The sequence below is a fragment of the Aplysia californica genome, unplaced genomic scaffold (assembly GCF_000002075.1).
Source record: "Aplysia californica isolate F4 #8 unplaced genomic scaffold, AplCal3.0 scaffold00203, whole genome shotgun sequence".
Taxonomy (NCBI): Eukaryota; Metazoa; Mollusca; class Gastropoda; order Aplysiida; family Aplysiidae; genus Aplysia; species Aplysia californica.
The window spans coordinates 840,175-840,976 of record NW_004797473.1 but is presented as its reverse complement, the minus strand read 5'-3'; the positions used below and the strand labels follow the sequence as shown (position 1 = coordinate 840,976).

At 49.1% G+C, this 802-nt stretch overlaps 1 protein-coding gene across 1 annotated transcript in view; it reads right to left on the bottom strand.

The window, feature by feature from the left end:
* Positions 1-802, bottom strand: part of LOC101863270 (multidrug resistance-associated protein 4) — a gene marked incomplete in the record, with an annotated part of 36,479 nt that overhangs the window by 9,117 nt on the left and 26,560 nt on the right. The window contains 1 exon segment of the mRNA XM_005099144.3: positions 8-108. Within this exon segment, the coding sequence (XP_005099201.2) occupies positions 8-108 (101 nt within the window).

Below are 802 nucleotides of genomic sequence, written 5' to 3'. Positions count from 1 at the left end.
CACTCACCTGGTTCTCCACCTCGGCACTCTGCCTCACCCCCCACTGGAACATCCCCATAAGGGTCATCGTGTACGTGATGGACAGACCGACCAGGCCAGGGCTCATGGCTGCAACAAACAGACAAGACAGGAAAATAGACAAACAATAAACACTGGAAGCAAACAGACAAGACAGGAAAATAGACAAACAATAAACACTGGGAGCAAGCAGACAAGACAGGAAAATAGTTGTCATCGTTGCTGTTGTTGTTATAGTGGTCTTTTATGTGATTATTATTGTAGATTTTGCTGCTGATGATGTTATTGATGATGGTGATGATGATGGTGGTGATGTGACTGTTGCTGATGAGGATGACGGACTGTGATGATGATGATGATGATGATGATGATGATGATGATGATAATGATAGTTGTATTGAGTTACATAGTTCAAGGTGTGTCCATGAAAATTACCACATTCTTCTCCTCCTCCCCATCCTCCCTTCTCCCCCTCTCTACTTGTACTCCAACCCCCTCCTTCCCCCCACTCATCTTTGTCCTGCTCCCTCCTCTTCCTCTCATCCCCTAACCCTCTTTTTTCCACCCTTCCCCTACACACACAGACAAATCTACCACTCACATTCGGAGCAGAAAGTGACAGCGATGACAAAGCCGGCACACAGCCAGTCCTTCTCCACCTCCCATCTCCTCCCACCTCCTCCTCTCATCCCTCCCACCCTCTCTCCTGACCTTCCTCTCCCAACTCCACCCCACCCCCTTATCTCTCCACATCCCCCTCCCTCACCCCATCATCTGTCCCCCC